This window comes from Nerophis lumbriciformis, linkage group LG27, assembly GCF_033978685.3.
Source record: "Nerophis lumbriciformis linkage group LG27, RoL_Nlum_v2.1, whole genome shotgun sequence".
NCBI classification, from domain to species: domain Eukaryota; kingdom Metazoa; phylum Chordata; class Actinopteri; order Syngnathiformes; family Syngnathidae; genus Nerophis; species Nerophis lumbriciformis.
In genome coordinates this window covers 21,054,593-21,070,033 of record NC_084574.2, presented here as the reverse complement: position 1 = coordinate 21,070,033, position 15,441 = coordinate 21,054,593, and the positions used below count along the sequence as shown (strand labels likewise).

The following is a 15,441-nucleotide window of genomic DNA, read 5'->3' as shown; positions in this document are numbered from 1 at the left end:
GATGAAAAATGAACCGTCGCCTCATTCTGAGTTGAAGAGTAGGTTTTGCTGCATTCATCTTTCCCTCTATCCTGGCTCATCTCCCAGGTCCTGCCACTGAAAAACATCCCCACATCATGATGCTGCCACCACCATTCTTCACTGTAGGGATGGTATTGACCTGGTTTTCTCCAAACATGACGCCTGGCATTCACGCCAAAGACTTCAATTTTTGTCTCATCAGACCAGAGAATGTTGTTTGTCATGGTCTGAGAGTCTTTTCAGATGCATTTTGTCAAACTCCAGGTGCTTTTTACTAAGGAAGGGCTTCCGTCTGGCCACTCTACCATATAAGTCTGATTGGCGGATTACAGCACAGATGGTTGTCCTTCGATAAGATGCCCTGATCGCTCAGTTTAGACAACCGGTCAGCTCTAGGAAGAATCCTGGTGGTTCCAGACTTCTTACATTTACGGATGATGGAGGCCATTGTGATCATTGGGACCTTGAAGGCAGCAGATATTTGTCTGTACTCTTCCCCAGATGTGTGCCTCAACACAATATACAGACAATTCCTTTGACGTCATTCTTGGTTTGTGCTCTATCAAGTGTGGGACCTTATATATAGACAGGTGTGTGCATTTCCAAAACATGTCCAGCCAACTGATTTTACCACAGGTAGACTCCAATTAAGGTAGGAACATCTTAATAATGATCAGTTGAAACAGGATGCACCTGCGCTTACTTTTGAGCTTCATGAAAAAGTCTGTGAATACTTATGTACAGTCGTGGTCAAAAGTTTACATACACTTGTAAAGAACATAATGTCATGTCTGTTTTGAGTTTCCAATAATTTCTACAACTCTTATTTTTTTGTGATAGAGTGATTGGAGCACATACTTGTCGGTCACAAAAAACATTCATGAAGTTTGGTTCTTTTATGAATTTATTATGGGTCTACTGAAAATGTGAGCAAATCTGCTGGGTCAAAAGTATACATACAGCAATGTTAATATTTGGTTACATGTCCCTTGGCAAGTTTCACTGCAATAAGGCGCTTTTGGTAGCCATCCACAAGCTTCTGCTTGAATTTTGGACCACTCTTCTTGACAAAATTGGTGCAGTTCAGCTAAATGTGTTGGTTTTCTGACATGGACTTGTTTCTTCAGCATTGTCAGGACTTTGGGAAGGCCATTCTAAAACCTTGATTCCAGCCTGATTTAGCCATTCCTTTACCACTTTTGACGTGTGTTTGGGGTCATTGTGCTGTTGGAACACCCAACTGCGCCCAAGACCCAACCTCCGGGCTGATGATTTTAGGTTGTCCTGAAGAATTTGGAGGTAATCCTCCTTTTTCATTGTCCCATTTACTCTATAAAGCACCAGTTCCATTGGCAGCAAAACAGGCCCAGAGCATAATACTAACACCACCATGCTTGACGGTAGGAATGGTGTTCCTGGGGTTAAAGGCCTACTGAAACCCACTACTACCGACCACGCAGTCTGATAGTTTATATATCAATGATGAAATCTTAACATTGCAACACATGCCAATACGGCCGGGTTAGCTTACTAAAGTGCAATTTTAAATTTTGCGCAAAATATCCTGCTGAAAACGTCTCGGTATGATGACGCCTGCGCGTGACGTCCCGGATTGTAGAGGACATTTTGGGAAGCATGGTGGCCAGCTAGTAAGTCGTCTGTTTTCATCGCAAAATTCCACAATATTCTGGACATCTGTGTTGGTGAATCTTTTGCAATTTGTTCAATGAACAATGGAGACAGCAAAGAAGAAAGCAGTAGGTGGGAAGCGGTGTATTGCGGCAGGTGTTGTGCCGGATAACGCACCCCCGCCGTAGAATGCACCCCCTGACTGTTGTGCCGGATAACACAGCCGGTGTTTCATTGTTTACATTCCCGAAAGATGACAGTCAAGCTTTACCATTGGCCTGTGGAGAACTGGGACAACAGAGACTCTTACCAGGAGGACTTTGAGTTGGATGCGCAGACGCGGTACCGTGAGTACGCATGCAGCTGCGGCTTCCAAACATTTGATCGCTTGCCCGTACGTGCGTGCCGCTATGTGCATGTCACGTACGTAACTTTGGGGACTTTGGGGAAATATATGTGCTGTTTGAACTTTGGGGAGGTGAACGGTACTTTGGGCTGTGGGAGTGTGTTGTGCAGGCGTTTGAGTTGTATTGGCGGGTTATATGGACGGGAGGAGGGAGGTGTTTGTTATGCGGGATTAATTTGTGGCATATTAAATATAAGCCTGGTTGTGTTGTGGCTAATAGAGTATATATATGTCTTGTGTTTATTTACTGTTTTAGTCATTCCCAGCTGAATATCAGGTCCCACCCGCCTCTCACAGCATCTTCCCTATCTGAATCGCTCCCACTGCCCTCTAGTCCTTCACTCTCACTTTCCTCATCCACAAATCTTTCATCCTCGCTCAAATTAATGGGGAAATCGTCGCTTTCTCGGTCCGAATCGCTCTCGCTGCTGGTGGCCATGATTGTAAACAATGTGCAGATGTGAGGAGCTCCACAACCTGTGACGTCACGCTACTCGTCTGCTACTTCCGGTACAGGTAAGGCTTTTTTTATCAGCGACCAAAAGTTGCGAACTTTATCGTCGATGTTCTCTACTAAATCCCTTCAGCAAAAATATGGCAATATCGCGAAATGATCAAGTATGACACATAGAATGGACCTGCTATCCCCGTTTAAATAAGAAAATCGCATTTCAGTAGGCCTTTAAAAGGTGTCACCTTTTCTCCTTCAAACACATTGCTGGGTATTGTGGCCAAACAGCTCAATTTTTGTTTCATCTGACGTCACATGGACAAAAATAAGACTTTCTGGAGGAAAGTTTTGTGGTCAGATGAAACAAAAATTGAGCTGTTTGGCCACAATATTGCATTATTATTGTATATTATGATTACATTACAAACACTGTATAGTTTGTATCTATTATTTCTTCAGTTTAAGAGCATGATGGAGACAAAAGCGCTGTCTGGAGAAAGCCAAATATTTTTTTAAGTAAATGATTGCATATTGTTCTAATGCAGTGGTTCTTAACCTTGTTGGAGGTACCGAACCCCACCAGTTTCATATGCGCATTCACCGAAACCTTCTTTAGTGAAAAATAAAATGTTTTTTTTTTCAAATTCAAGACAAAGTTCTACGTTTTTGGTAACACTTTAGTATGGGGAACATATTCTAAGTAACAAAGACTTAATTTAGAGTTATTTGGTTAGGGTTAGGGTCAGGGTTGGAGGGTTAGGGTTATAATAAGGCCATGCCGAATAAGGCATTAATAAGTACTTAATAATGACTAGTTAAGAGCCAATATGTTACTAATTTGCATGTTAATAAGCAACTAATTAATGGTGTATATGTTCCCCATACTAAAGTGTTACAATGAATCAATTTAAGTGGACCCCGACTTAAACAAGTTGAAAAACTTATTCGGGTGTTACCATTTAGTGGTCAATTGTACGGAATATGTACTTCACTGTGCAACCTACTAATAAAAGTCTCAATCAATCAATCAAAACCATGTTTTTTTACTGGTGCATAAAATGAACCGTGCATGAACATCACCTTGTTCAAACAACAAAACCAACACAGTGCATAAACTCACAACAAATTACACACCTGCAAATCAGCCTGCTGTTGCCGTATCCGTAAAAAGGGAGAAGTTTGTATTTACACGATGAGTCGGGTGTGTTTTGACCTCCGCCGAACCCCTGAGGCCGACTCACCAAACCCCTAGGGTTCGATCGAACCCAGGTTAAGAACCACTGTTCTAATGTGTGGCACCTTGAGACAAGGATATGATGAATAACAGTCTAAAAGCAGCATGGCTGCCTTTAGTCGGTATTTTCGGTGTCATGCATTTTAATGTATGAAATATAAAAATTGCAATCTTGGTGGGGGAAAAAAAAAATCACAATTACCGTATTTTTCGGAGTACAAGTCGCACCGGAGTATAAGTCGCACCTGCCGAAAATGCATAATAAAAAAGGGAAAAAACATATAAGTCGCACTAGAGCCCGGCCAAACTATGAAAAAAACTGCGACTTATAGTCCGAAAAATACGGTAGGTTTTTTCTCAAAATCTTGGCAGTCCTATTACTGTCCCAAATATACTTTATAACTGTTGTTGTGCACTTACCGAAACGGACGATCCCAATATTTACCCACTTCCTTTTATCTCCTTTTGAATGATGAATTTCAACCACTCAAGTTAGTCCCTCTCTGAATGAGTAACTTAGAAGCGTCTCCACACTGTGGGGCCATACTTTAGCCGCGCTAGCGAGCCACCTCTATGCGATGCATCGACCCAAAAATGATGTAGACTAAATTTTGAGTGCACCATCTGGGGTACTGACAGTGCACTGCATTTCAACTGTTGGCATGCTAACAGTTAACCTCCATAAAATAAGAATATTTGAATACTTTGAGGCATTTACTTGCAACATTTGGTAAAAATCGAACATGCTAACTAACAGTTATATTTGACTCTGAGGTACATACATGCAAAATGCTAAAAAAATAAATTGCATGCTAACATTAGCATTCTATTAATTGATTGATTGATTGAAACTTTTATTAAATTGCACAGTACAGTACATATTCCGTACAATTGACCACTAAATGGTAACACCCAAATAAGTTTTTCAACTTCTTTAAGTCGGGGTCCACGTAAATCAATTCATTCTAACAGTTAACATGCACCAAGTAACAACATATTTGCCTCTGAGGCGTATGCCAGCAAACATTTTCTAAAAAGTGAATTATTTTGTTACTTCACGCACGTTAACAGTTAGCATGAGAGCAATTGACTGACATTAACAGAGTCGTACACTTCTTTAATAAAAAATAAGTTAATAAATTATTTTCCCTCATTATTTTTCAGCATTTACACATTGAGACCCACAATGCAAGGAGGCAACGCTGAAAAGCATTATTTTAACGACCGAGTCACCAATGCATTGGGTTGAATGTGTGTACACAAAATAGCCGTCACAAAATGTAGGGCACATGGGTTGCAACCATGTGACCTCGAAATGCTTCTTAAATAAATGATAAATGGGTTGTACTTGTATAGCGCTTTTCTACCTTCAAGGTACTCAAAGCGCTTTGACACTACTTCCACATTTACCCATTCACACACACATTCACACACTGATGGAGGGAGCTGCCATGCAAGGCGCTAACCAGCACCCATCAGGAGCAAGGGTGAAGTGTCTTGCTCAGGACACAACGGACATGACGAGGTTGGTACTAGGTGGGGATTGAACCAGGGACCCTCGGGTTGCGCACGGCCACTCTCCCACTGCGCCACGCCGTCCTTGAGTTTTTCTGGAAGGGGTGACAAATACTCAACAGTACTGGTTTACTCAGCAAGCACCTCTGCAAAAGGTTACATTTGTGCTTGATTTGGCATGTGAAAATTAAATTCAAAGAGCCATCTTTGATGAAACGTCAACAATTTATTTGGCTCCAGCAAGTCAAAAAACTCCATAATTTGCCAAATTCAGTTCAAACTTGCCAGGTCAACAACTGACAACCACCTGTGTTGACCAATGGCTTATTTGCCCCAGCCTGCAGCGCCCTCTACTGTACAGTACATACACATATTTGGCTCCGATAACTTATTTTTCAAATGAACTGTACACCAATGCCTTAGACGTCCGCTTCATTTCAGTTGTGTCAAGTACAGGTATGAAAAAAAGCTTATTTACAATCATACCAACAATCAGGTGAGTTCATTCTTTAAACTTCCACTCCTGCCTGCACATGGGACACTGCTGCTGGACCTGCTGAGAGTTGAGCCACTTCAAGATGCAGTGCATGTGAAAACAGTGGGAACACTGACCCCAGACCAACGGACAGTCGTCCCCGGGTACCTTACCTGCAAAACAGATTGACAATTGTGATGGTGGAGGGGCGATACTTGTGCATTCCTACAGCTAATACTGGAAAAAATGTGTTTAGGGGTGTAACAGAACCTGTATTGGGAATGAGATTTTTAGTGCAGAAAATACAGTATTACCATTTTAATTATGACAGGACACACGGAAATCATCAATTCCATTTTAGTTTGCAACATTTAGGGGCAGCTATTTCCAGATTTTGGCTGTATCGCACAATAAATATTTCCAAAAGTGAACATCAATTTCTGTACTCTGAACACTGCGATTGAAAATGGAGTACTGTCCAAAATATATAACTGTTGTTGTGCAAAAAAATGACAATATTTACCCACTTCCTTTTAAAAGGTGAAATACAACCACTCAAGATTGTCCCTCCCCTGAATGTGTAATTTAAAAGGTTGTCCTCATTGTGTGTGGCCATACTTTAGCCACGCTAGCTAGCCACCTCCAGGCAGTCAACAATAAAACAATGCATCGACCACTTTAACTAATGTTACTAATTTAAGACAAAAGATTTAACAAATAAAGGTCTATATACAGTACAGGCCAAAACTTTGGACACACCTCATTTCAATGCGTTTTCTTTATTTTCATGACTATTTACATTGTAGATTGTCACTGAAGGCATCACAACTATGACACCTGTGAAGTGAAAACCATTTCAGGTGACTACTTCAAGAAGTAGTCACCTCATCGAGAGAATGCGAAGAGTGTGCAAAGCAGTAATCAGAGCAAAGGGTGGCTATTTTGAAGAAACTAGAATACAAAACATGTTTTCAGTTATTTCACCTTTTTTGTTAAGTACATAACTCCACATGTGTTCATTCATAGTTTTGATGCCTTCAGTGACAATCTACAAATAAAGAAAACACATTTAATGAGAAGGTGTGTCCAATCTTTTGGCCTGTACTCACTGTTGGCGTTAACACACTTTTTGTGTCTTTTTAGGCACTGAAATCAGAAAGGATGCACATTTCCGGAAGTCCGTGCGTGGGACAAAGATTTTTTACCGACCCCTCCTTCTCTGGGTCAAAACTCCGGTTGGCTTGTTTTGTTTTTTATTATCGATTATCGCTTTCCGCCGGTGTTTTATTCATATTTTCCGGTGTCGTGCCAAAATGTAATTGCCTGCCAAAAATGCATTTCCTTCACAGGAGCGAGCAGCGCTCGCTAAACCTGCATTGCTTGGCTTCGTCTGTCCACAGCAGATTACTAGGTGTAAGACAAAGACTTTATCTTCATGGTTATTGTCACGCTACGTGTTTGACATTATTTAAGCTTTTATCGTGTCCGGAAAATGACAGTTTGCCTTTTCTGTTGTATTGAGAGTTAAAAGACTGTTGTTAGACCGATGTTGATGTGATAAAACCTCTTTCTTGTTTAGAAGCTACACACAATTGTAACTGTTATTTCTTCCTGCACATAATAAACATTTATAAAGTCTTTGGATGTATTAATTTATGTAACTTTTTTATTAAATGTACGATAATATTGCCTGACAAAAAATTATTCCAAGTAATATTTTGATATTTACACATCTCATCTCTACATATTTTACTAGAAATACCCTTATGAGTAGAGATGGCTTTTTTGCCGATATCTGATATTGTCCAACTCTTAATTACCGATTCCGATATCAACCAATACCGATATATACAGTCGTGGAATTAACACATTATTATGCCTAATTTTGTTGTGATGCCCCGCTGGATGCATTAAACAATGTAACAAGGTTTTCCAAAATAAATCAACTCAAGTTATGGAAAAAAATGCCAACATGGCACTGCCATATTTATTATTGAAGTCACAAAGTGCATTCTTTTTTTTAACATGCCTCAAAACAGCAGCTTGGAATTTGGGACATGCTCTCCCTGAGAGAGCATGAGGAGGTTGAGGTGGGCGGGCTTGGCGGGGCGGGGTTGAGGTGGGGGTTAGAGGGTAGCGGGGGATGTATATTGTAGCGTCCTGGAAGAGTTAGTGCTGCAAGGGGTTCTGGGTATTTGTTCTGTTGTGTTTATGTTGTGTTACGGTGCGGATGTACTCCCGAAATGTGTTTGTCATTCTTGTTTGGTGTGGGTTCACAGTGTGGCGCATATTTGTAACAGTGTTAAAGTTGTTTATACGGCCCCCCTCAGTGTGACCTGTATGGCTGTTGACCAAGTATGCTTGCATACACTTGTGTGTGTGAAAAGCCGTAGATATTATGTGACCGGGCCAGCACGCAACGTCAGTGTCTTTAAGGCCCGCCCCCAATATTGTTGTCTGGGTGGAAATTGGGAGAAATTCGTGAGAATGGCTCCCCCGGGAGATTTTCGGGATGGGCACTGAAATTAGGGAGTCTCCCGGGAAAATCGGGAGGGTTAGCAAGTATGACTGGGAGACGCAACTGCTCTGTACTTCTCCCTACGTCCGTGTACCACTCCGTACAGCGGCGTTTTAAAAAGTCATACATTTTACTTTTTGGAACCAATACCGATATTACATTTTAAAGCATTTATCGGCCGATAATATCGGCAGTCTGATATTATCTGACATATCTCCTTATGAGCATTACATATATCAAAATCAAGTACCTACTGTACTGTTTACTTGTTGAAATACCCTTTACAAAAGCTCAAATCTACCCAACGACCACTTTGCTGCTGCCAAAAATTGATTTCAAGTAATATTTTGATACGGACACATCTTATCTCTGCATATTTTACTAGAATACACTTTACCATTTTAAAACACAATACAGAATGTGAGTTATAAAAGGATAATGTATACATTTATCATTTGTTTTCAAGACGGTTACAAAAAAGTGTGACACCAAAAATTTACTGTGGGACCCCATTTTGAAAATTCCTAGCGCCAACCCTGTGTACTGTATGTCACAAATAGAAGTTAAAGGGGAACTGTACTTTTTTGGGGAATTTTGCCCATCATTCACAATCCTTATATAAGACAAGAACACATTTGTATTTTTCAATGCATTCTAACTATTAAATAAATGTTGGTAGAAGTCCGCTTACAATGGAGCCTATAGGAGACGCGTTATTCTGTCTGTAAAGCGCTTAAAAAAACATCCAAACACCTTCATCAAGTTTTACATACATGATGTACCTATATATGTAATGTAGTAACAGGCACATTCATAATAACACTTAATGTTTTGCTAATTTTAAGCATACAGCGTAGCATTAATTTTAAAATGCAACTCTTGCTTTTTTCTTGAACATCAATGATTACCACATTATCTGTTTAGATGGAGAATGTCTCAATCCTCACGCAAAAAAGGGGGTGGAACAGAGCGATTTTCAGTTGTTTTTTTTGCCATTTCCGGGTCTAAATTGACTGTCAAAGTGTACCAACTTCTCAGTTTATGTCCACACCATTTGACTATCCAGTTGAGAGGCATGATTTATAATCTAGAATTAACATTCACAAGCTGTGAGGCGAGTAAGCAGCTCACCAGCTGATGTCAATACAGCAGCATAAGGAAGTTACCTCTCGCTGATCAATGCACCGCTAATACAGGTCCTTAAAGGGGAACATTATCACAATTTCAGAAGGGTTAAAACCATTAAAAATCAGTTCCCAGTGGCTTATTTTATTTTTCGAAGTTTTTTTCAAAATTTCACCCATCACGCAATATCCCTAAAAAAAGCTTCAAAGTGCCTGATTTTAACCATCGTTATATACACCCGTCCATTTTCCTGTTACGTCACATAGTGATGCCGATACAAACAAACATGGCGGATAGAACAGCAAGGTAAAGCGACATTAGCTCGGATTCAGACTCGGATTTCAGCGGCTTAAGCGATTCAACAGATTACGCATGTATTGAAACGGATGGTTGTAGTGTGGAGGCAGGTAGCGAAAACGAAATTGAAGAAGAAACTGAAGCGATTGAGCCATATCGGTTTGAACCGTATGCAAGCGAAACCGACGAAAACGACACGACAGCCAGCGACACGGGAGAAAGCGAGGACGAATTCGGCGATCGCCTTCCAACCAACGATTGGTATGTGTTTGTTTGGCACTAAAGGAAACTAACAACTATGAACTAGGTTTACAGCATATGAAATACATTTGGCAACAACATGCACTTTGAGAGTGCAGACAGCCCAGATTTCATCAATTAATATATTCTGTAGACATACCCTCATCCGCTCTCTTTTCCTGGGGGTCTGGCGGCAGATCGTTGGAAATGCATCTGCTTTGAGTGTCGCAGGATATCCACACATTCTTGCCATCTCTGTCGTAGCATAGCTTTCGTCGGTTAAGTGTACGGAACAAACGTCCAATTTCTTGCCACTTTTGCATCTTTGGGCCACTGGTGCAACTTGAATCCGTCCCTGTTCGTGTTGTTACACCCTCCGACAACACACCGACGAGGCATGATGTCTCCAAGGTACGGAAAACAGTCGAAAAAACGGAAAATGACAGAGCTGATTTGACTCGGTGTTTGTAATGTGTTTGAGAAAATGGCGGATTGCTTCCCGATGTGATGTCACGTTGTGACGTCATCTCTTCGAGAGCGAATAGAAAGGCGTTTAATTCGCCAAAATTCACCCATTTAGAGTTCGGAAATCGGTTAAAAAAATATATGGTCTTTTTTCTGCAACATCAAGGTATATATTGACGCTTACATAGGTCTGGTGATAATGTTCCCCTTTAACGACCGCTAAGATAGGTCCTTAATGTTAGCGCTTCTAACAATAATATTGCTAATACTTGCTTAATATTGAGGTCCATCTATCCATTTATCCATTTTTCCAGGTGTCGTGAATGTCAATCATGTAATGAAAGTGACGTCTTATTGAAGATTGCTAATTTTTATGGCTATTTTTTTAATGCCTGGCTGGCGATCGACTGACACACCCGCCACCATCGACCGGTAGCTCGCGATCGACGTAATGGGCACCCCTGATCTACTGCATTTATGACAATTAATTAAGGGGGCTATGATGTTTTGAAGTTCATTTTTCAAAATGTTGGTCACATACACTATATTGCCAAAAGTATTTGGCCACCTGCCTTGACTCACATATGAACTTGAAGTGCCATCCCATTTCTAACCCATAGGGTTCAATATGATGTCGGTCCACCTTTTGCAGCTATTACAGCTTCAACTCTTCTGGGAAGGCTGTCCACAAGGTTGCGGAGTGTGTTTATAGGAATTTTCGACCGCTCTTCCAAAAGCACATTGGTGAGGTCACACACGGATGTTGGTGGAGAAGGCCTGGCTCTCAGTCTCCGTTCTAATTATCCCAAAGGTGTTCTATTGGGTTCAGGTCAGGACTCTGTGCAGGCCAGTCAAGTTCATCCACACCAGACTCTGTCATACACGTCTTTATGGATCCTTGCTTTGTGCACTGGTGCACACAGTCATGTTGGAAGAGGAAGGGGCCCACTCAAAACTGTTCCCGCAAGGTTGGGAGCATGGAATTGTCCAAAATGTTTTTGGTATCCTGGAGCATTCAAATTTCCTTTCACTGGAACTAAGGGGCCAAGCCCAACTCCTGAAAAACCAACCCCACACCATAATTCCTCCTCCAACAAATATAATACTCAGCACAATGCAGTCCGAAATGTATCGTTCTCCTGGCAACCTCAAAACCCAGACTCGTCCGTCAGATTGCCAGATGAAAAAGCGTGATTCATCACTCCAGAGAAGGCGTCTCCACCGCTCTAGAGTCCAGTGGTGATGTACTCCACACCACTGCATCCCACGCTTTGCATTGGACTTGGTGATGTATGGCTTAGATGCAGCTGCTCGGCCAAGGAAACCCACTCCATGAAGCTCTCTGCGTACTGTACGTAGGCTAATTGGAAGGTCACATGACGTTTGGAGCTCTGTAGCAACTGACTGTGCAGAAAGTGGGCAACCTCTTTGGACTATGCGCTTCAGCATCCGCTGAGCCCTCCCTGTCAGTTTACATGGCCTACCACTTGGTGGCTGGGTTGCTGTTGTTCCCAAACTCTTCCATTTTCTTATAACAAAGCGGACAGTTCACTTTGAAAGATTTAGGAGCGAGGAAATTTCACGACTGGATTTGTTGCACAGGTGGCATCCTATGACGGGAACATCTCTGCGCTGCTGACCCGTCTCCGCTCTGGATGGTTTCCTGCTGGCCCCACTATGGACTGGACTCTTACTATTATGTTGGATCCACTATGGACTGGACTTTCACAATATTATGTCAGACCCACTCGACATCCATTGCATTCGGTCTCCCCTAGAGGGGGGGGTTACCCACATATGCGGTCCTCTCCAAGGTTTCTCATAGTCATTCACATCGACGTCCCACTGGGGTGAGTTTTTCCTTGCCCTTATGTGGGCTCTGTACCGAGGATGTCGTTGTGGCTTGTGCAGCCCTTTGAGACACTTGTGATTTAGGGCTATATAAATAAACATTGATTGATTGATTGATTGATGACAGTTCCACACTGGAAATCACTGAGAGCGCACCATTCTTTCACAAATGTTTGTAGAAACAGTCTCCATGCTTAAGTGCTTGATTTTATACACCTGTGGCCGGGCCAAGTGATTAGGACACTTGATTCTCATCATTTGGATGGGTGGCCAAATACTTTTGGCAATATAGTGTACCTGGGAGATAGGTGCATACTTACATTCAGGACAGCAGCCATTAAAGGCCAGTCTGCAGATACCACAGTTCTCATCATTAGCCACCCACAACCAGGACGCGACTCCGTTCCATTTCTTCACCTTCACCTTCATCCTGCACGTCCTGAGGGACAAACAGTCAACCATTTATTATTAACAACAACGTTAGCTGGCAATGCTACTACACGTACAGCTAACATAACACATGTATTTTGATTGATTGATTGAGACTTTTATTAGTAGATTGCACAGTGCAGTACATATTCCGTACAATTGACCACTAAATGGTAACACCCCAATAAGTTTTTCAACTTGTTTAAGTCGGGGTCCACTTAATTGATTCATGATACAGATATATACAATCATCATAATAAAGTCGTTACACAAGATAATCATCAGAGTATATGCATTGAATTATTTACAATCCGGGGTGTGGGACGTGGGGGGGGGGGGGTTTGGTTGTTATCATCACTTCAGTCATCAACAATTGAGAACAAAGACATGGAAACAGTGTAGGTCTGACTTGGTAGGATATGTACAGCAAGTAGTGGACACACACACACACAGAGAGAGAGAGAGAGAGCGAGAGCGAGAGAGAGAGATCAGAAAGCATAAGAAAAAGTTTTTACATTTGATTATTTACATTTGATTACCGGTATTAACAATCCGGGGAGGGTGTTAGTTTAGGGTTGAAGTTGCCTGGCGGTGTTCTTTTAGTGCGGTTTTGAAGGAGGATAGAGATGCCCTTTCTTTTACACCTGTTGGGAGTGCATTCCACCTTGATGTGTTAAAGAAAGAGAATGAGTTAAGACCTTTGTTAGTTCGAAATCTGGGTTTAACGTGGTTAGTGGAGCTCCCCCTGGTGTTGTGGTTATGGCGGTCATTTACGTTAAGGAAGTAGTTTGACATGTACTTCGGTATCAGGGAGGTGTAGCGGATTTTATAGACTAGGCTCAGTGCAAGTTGTTTTACTCTGTCCACCACCCTGAGCCAGCCCACTTTGGAGAAGTGGGTAGGAGTGAGGTGTGATCTGGGGTGGAGGTCTAGAAGTAATCTGACTAGCTTGTTCTGGGATGTTTGGAGTTTAGATTTGAGGGTTTTGGAGGTGCCAGGGTACCAGGAGGTGCATGCGTAATCGAAAAAGGGTTGAACGAGAGTTCCCGCTAGAATCCTCATGGTGCTTTTGTTGACCAGAGAGGAGATTCTATAGAGAAATTTCGTTCGTTGGTTGACCTTTTTGATTACCTTGGTTGCCATTTTATCACAGGAAAGATTAGCCTCTAGAATAGAACCTAGGTAGGTGACCTAATCTTTCCTGGTGATAACAATGTCACACACTTTTATAGTGAAGTCACTGACTTTCTTAAGGTTGATGTGGGACCCAAACAGGATGGATTCCGTTTTACCCAAGTGTATGGGGCAGGGCCGACATCCGGGCAACTGAGCTACATACGGGTTCTTCGAGCCATAGCAACCTGACTGGCGTTGAAAACAAACCGTCGCCATTACTCTTTAACCTGTCGACCTGCGCTGATTAAACCCGTCATTCTGCCTCCAAAATGCCAAAAAAACTGTGTTGTTTTTGGTTGTGCAAACCACAACTGGAAACAGGGAAAACAAAGGTCGTATTTTGTTCTGCCAAAGCGTGCTAAAAGCCCACAGAGACGAGACAAATGGCTCGCAGCTTTACACCGGGAAAACGAGGACGGTTCTCACTGGAGTCCCCCAAAATCCCGGGTCGTGTGTTCGGATCACTTCGTTTCTGGTAAATATTAGGAACAAAAATCCACCTTCTTAACCACAACTTGGCTATACCGTCCATGCTAATGTTGAACCCGTTGAATTTTTACTGAATAACGTTCGACAGCTGAAGTTGTTGTTGTTGCACAACAATAACATACGGTATAAAGGCTATTTCCAGTAATTCAGCAAATAATAAATCATAATACTGAACTGAATTTGAATGAGCTCTCTACAGATATAATAAATATACAGATACTGGTAGCCACCGTGTCATCCTTATTATCATTTATCAACATACCTTGGGTGATTTAACCATTTTTATGTGATTTATTCGTTATGTAACAACCGATGCTAACAACCGACCTGGTGCGCTTGTGAGGTAGACATAAAGATTTCCAAATTCCATGTCCGGCCATTGTGTAGGATTATCAGTCCACGCATCTGCTGGAAGGCGGTAAGGGCAGTCGTTTAATCCAACTACAGAACATTTTAACTCGTATCTTAACCTAGCCTCACTGGAAAGACTATTTACATAATCATACGCCATTTAGAACAGTTTAAAATGCCATGAAACCTCGTTAAATGCCTTTTCTGTCAATGCTGTGTTCGCTGTGAGCTGGTTTGTTTTCAAAGAATTCAATATGGCGACCGCGTTGCTAGGGGATTGGAGGGCGGAAGTGACGTAGGTCCGCCCTCGCCCATGGATAGCTTGTTGTCAGCGAGCCAGGTGCAAGTTCTACAGAGTTCAGCACTATTACTTTTGACTTTGAGCTCTTAGCTACTTCACCAACTTGTCAGCGTGTAAATCAGCCTTACACTTTGGCGTTTATGCTCCTTCCAAAACAACATTTATCGAGGTTTTCCTTTGGTTGGCAAATCCATGTAATGCTAACGTTTCTTCTTGTTAGCAGCTGATAGTCGTGTATCCAATAAAGCACACTCCAATAAGTATAATATGTACACTTCAATAAGTAGAGTATGTATAAAATGTGTACTTACTTCCTGAGTGGGTCAATCTTGATCCTAAATTCATTACTGTCGTTTCACGCTAACCGGAAATGAGGACAGCAATATTTACCCGCTTCTTCTTCTTCGACGACTAGCAAGTAGAATCCCGGCGACGTACCGACAAGGTAGGGGCATGTTCCCGCTAAAG

At 41.8% G+C, this 15,441-nt stretch overlaps 1 protein-coding gene across 5 annotated transcripts; it reads right to left on the bottom strand.

Annotated features, from left to right (window-relative positions):
- Positions 1-5,462: 5,462 nt before the first annotated feature.
- Positions 5,463-15,441, bottom strand: anapc11 (APC11 anaphase promoting complex subunit 11 homolog (yeast)). 5 transcript variants are annotated; one of them, XM_061988398.1, is made up of 4 exons: positions 15,285-15,425; positions 13,186-13,320; positions 12,548-12,666; positions 5,463-5,904 (listed from the first exon to the last, which is right to left on the bottom strand). In XM_061988398.1, coding segments are annotated over exons 2-4 (267 nt in total). In that variant the 5' UTR covers positions 13,188-13,320; positions 15,285-15,425; the 3' UTR covers positions 5,463-5,758. The 5 variants fall into 5 exon arrangements, with proteins under 5 accessions (XP_061844382.1, XP_061844385.1, XP_061844383.1 ...); XM_061988401.1 differs by having other exon boundaries at positions 13,196-13,320; XM_061988399.2 differs by lacking the exon at positions 15,285-15,425 and adding an exon at positions 14,649-14,906.

Coding starts and splice junctions, on each gene's coding strand:
- anapc11 (XM_061988397.2), bottom strand. CDS start 14,701: ATGGCCGGACATGGAATTTGGAAATCTTTATGTCTACCTCACAAGCGC. Junction 12,667..14,648: donor CTACCTCACAAGCGCACCAG/GTCGGTTGTTAG, acceptor TTTGTCCCTCAG/GACGTGCAGGATGAAGGTGA. Junction 5,905..12,547: donor TAATGGCTGCTGTCCTGAAT/GTAAGTATGCAC, acceptor TCTGTTTTGCAG/GTAAGGTACCCGGGGACGAC.